The sequence below is a fragment of the Hibiscus syriacus genome, unplaced genomic scaffold, assembly GCF_006381635.1.
Source record: "Hibiscus syriacus cultivar Baekdansim isolate YM2019G1 unplaced genomic scaffold, ASM638163v2 tig00003041_pilon, whole genome shotgun sequence".
In the NCBI taxonomy this organism is placed as follows: Eukaryota; Viridiplantae; Streptophyta; class Magnoliopsida; order Malvales; family Malvaceae; genus Hibiscus; species Hibiscus syriacus.
Window position 1 is genome coordinate 5,213,696 of NW_024061960.1, and position 3,801 is coordinate 5,217,496.

Sequence of the window (3,801 nt, forward strand, 5' to 3'; positions counted from 1 at the left end):
AGCATATTATCACACAACAACACGTATTTTATCACAATAACATCTAGTATCACATAGCATTGGTGGCCTAAATAGGAAATCTCAATAACTAATAGTATAGAGATGATAGTAAAAACTCGGTCTCATATAAAATCTATAATAATTCACAGACGATCGAGTGAAAAAAAAAAAAGGTAGATTAAAATGGCACTGTAATCTTTAAATCATAACCAAAATTGGCACATAATGATCTATCATTTACAATTAAAATGACCTTTTGAGATTCTTAAAATTATCCATGGGATCAACACATTCCATTTTGTTTCTATGAAGATTCAACGTCTTCAACACCTCCGAAGCTTTCTCCTTAGTTTTCTCACCACACCCGACCTGCAAAAGCAGCAACAGCTTTTGAAAAGCGCCCACTTGAAGAGCTTCAAATACGACACTTCTATCATCTTCCATTTCTCCCTTCTTGCAGAGTTTCCACAACACAGACACAGAAAACTCGGTTGTCAAATCGGAAACTCTAAGGATTTTCTTAACCAAAACCGGCATACTCAAGGCATTGTCGCAGACCATTCGTCTCCCTTCCTCGGTGTCGCATATTCCGTCGAGAACGCCCAACGCCTTCTCGCATGTGCTCCGTTCGGCGTCTAACGATGTCTCAAGTAGCAATGATATCGTGCCTAAATTTACTAGCTTCCTCACTTGTTTCTCCTTTGTTGAAGATGATGTGATGATATGGTAAATGATGAGTAAAGCAGCTTTTGTAGATGATGGACAATTTGGGTCTTTAATCAGCTTGAAAAATGCTTCAATGGCGCCTTCTGTCTGTGATAATTCGTTCACTTTTCTTCGATTGTCTGATGAAGATGAAGAAACAATCTCCTTTAGTACCAGAACTGTGTTTCTTCTTCTGGACAAGTCTCTGCTGCTTAAAAACCATATTAAACACTGCATGGCCGAGACTGATCCGGAGAAACCCTTGGCCTGTGCGTCGAGAGGGAACATTATGGTTAAAGCCGACAATATCTCTTCCAAAATATCATCGTTTTCATCAAAAGAAGACGCCATGGAAAACGCCTGGAAAGCTTCTGATAAAACACCGCATGCCCCATTGGAAACAATGCCACGCTTGTTACGTTCACTCTCTTTCGCCAACGACTTGATCTTTACGACCAAATCTCGACACCCTTTTCCGTCTTGTTTCTTACAAGCAACATCGATTTCGGAAAGAACGTTCGAGACCTCCATGGAAGTAACGGGAACTCGAGGCGTCGGGATTCTTTCTACCACGTACGATCGATTCTCAACGCACCAATCTTGATTGTTTCCTTATGATGTGATTCTGAATCGGTTCGAGACTCCTCAAGACTTGGTTGGTGAGAGGGCAAGTGAAATTCCCAGATTCAATCCACTTCTCGAAGCTTTCTCGATCATAGGTTTGTTGGATCATAAACTTGATCCATTATGGGAGCCTAAACCCAAACCCAAACTAAATTGATGTCACTGCTTACATCATTTAAGTAAAGATGTCATTGCTTACATCATTTAAGTAATGATGTCATTGCTTACATCAATTTAGTTAGGTAAGAGTTAGGTATTTGTTGAATTTGTAATGGTTTAAATTAGTTTATTTGTGTGGTATAGGATTATTCTTGAGTAGTATAAATACCCCTCCCCATTTTAGTTTTAAGTATCAAGAAAAATTAAGAGCTTCTAAGTGAGTGAAGAAGCAAAGTCTTATAAAAGTGAGTTGTAGTTCTTGTTTTTGAGAGAGAGTGCTCTTGTAATATTTGTTTGAGTTTCAATAAAAGTTTTTTGTGTGAGTGTTTTATTTCCAACAAAGTGGCATCATAGCGAGTTAGAAAGATCGAAGGTCTCGACGAGAGGAATCCGACGCCGCCAGAATTTTCTAAATCTGAGTTCTGACGCACTGCCACACACCGTCGGAAGACTGCTGCCAGAAAATCGAGTTGACTCACCGAGTTGAGCCGAGTCAGCCAAGTTGGAGCCCTTGACCGAGTTGTCCAAGTCCCTCCCAAGGTTTTTTCGGCGTTTTTGATTCATCCGTGCAATCGAATTTTACAAAATCTCATTATATTGAGAGATATGGAAAATGGTATGGCACTATTCCAAGTTTCAACACTCAACAACAACAACTATGACAATTGAAGTATCAAAATGAAGGCACTTCTTGGATCACAAGATGTGTGGGATATCATAGAGAAAGGCTATAACGAGATTGTGGATGATGTTGTTTTTGCTAGTCTTACACCAGATCAAAAGACAACTTTGAAGGATTCAAGAAAGAGAGACAAGAAGGCTCTCTACCTCATCTACCAAGCATTAGATGATGATGGTTTTGAAAAGATTTCAAGTGCAAGCTCTAGCAAGGAAGCATGGGAGAAGCTACAAACCTCTTACAAAGGATTCGAGCAAGTGAAGAAGGTTCGTTTCTAAACATTAAGAGGTGAATTCGAATCCTTACACATGAAAGCATCTGAGTCTATTTCAGATTATTTCTCAAGAGTAGTAGTAGTTTCTAATCAATTAAAAAGAAATGGTGAAAAATTAGAAGATGTGAGGATAATAGAGAAGATACTCCGTTCGTTGGATCCCAAATTTGAGCACATCGTCGTGACGATTGAAGAAACTAAAGACTTTGAAGAAATGAGGATCGAGCAGCTCCAAGGATCATTGCAAGCATACGAAGAGAAGCATAAGAAGAAGCATGAGTTTACTGAGCAACTCCTCAAGCTACAACTCAATGATATGCATGAGAGTCAACGCAATGATAGAAACCAACGTGGCCAAGGAAGAGGTAGAGGTCATGGACGAGGTGGAAGTCGAGGTCATGGATGAGGCTGGAATTACAATAACAACAATTCCAACAACAACTATGAGAAAGGAGAAAGCTCAACACGAGGCCGTGGAAGAATCAATCCAAACTCAAGGCATGACAAATCTCAAGTTCGATGTTATAATTGTCAGAAGTTTGGGCATTATGCTTCAGAATGTAGAGCTCCCAATAACAAAATTGAGGACAAGGCCAATTACGTGGAGGAAAAGGAAGATGGCAAAGAAACTCTTCTTCCAGCACGAAAGGAAACTGATGGTGGCCAAGCAAATTCCTGGTATCTTGACAGTGGTGCAAGTAATCACATGTGTGGAAGGAAAGACATGCTCGTGGAGCTAGACGAGTCAGTAAGCGGAAATGTTTCGTTTGGAGATGATTCCACAATAGCAGTGAAAGGGAGAGGTAACATTCTTATCCGTTTGAAAGATGGGAGACGTCAATTTATTTCAAATGTCTACTATGTGCCCAATATGAAAAGTAACATCTTAAGTTTAGGGCAACTGGCAGAGAAAGGTTATGATATTCATATGAATAATTATAATCTTTCTATAAAAGATGATAAGAATAACTTCATTGCTAAAGTGTCGATGTCAAAGAATAGAATGTTCTTGATCAACATACAAAATGATGTTGCAAAATGCCTGAAATCTTGCTACAAAGATGCATTATGGCTTTGGCATCTTTGATTTGGGCATCTCAATTTTGGAGGTCTAGAGCTGTTATCTAAGAAGGAGATGGTGAAAGGACTACCTCGCATCAACCATCCTGACCAGCTCTGTGAAGGGTGTCTAGTCGAGAAATAATTCAGGAAAAGCTTTCCAAAGGAGTCAGAGACAAGAGCCAAGAAGCCACTTGAGCTCATCCATACCGATGTGTGTGGACCGATCAAGCCAAGCTCTCTCGGTAACAGTAACTATTTTCTTCTCTTCATTGATGATTTTTCAAGAAAAACCTGGGTA

The 3,801-nt window shown here is 39.6% G+C and overlaps 1 protein-coding gene across 1 annotated transcript; it reads right to left on the minus strand.

Annotated features, from left to right (window-relative positions):
• Positions 1-243: 243 nt before the first annotated feature.
• LOC120173443 (U-box domain-containing protein 21-like) lies at positions 244-1,236 on the minus strand. Its single transcript, XM_039180624.1, has one exon. The coding sequence runs from the start codon at positions 1,234-1,236 to the stop codon at positions 244-246; it is 993 nt and encodes a 330-aa protein (XP_039036555.1).
• Positions 1,237-3,801: the final 2,565 nt, after the last annotated feature.

Excerpts from the sequence above, each read along its gene's own strand:
- LOC120173443 (XM_039180624.1), bottom strand. The coding sequence starts at position 1,236 with ATGGAGGTCTCGAACGTTCTTTCCGAAATCGATGTTGCTTGTAAGAAA.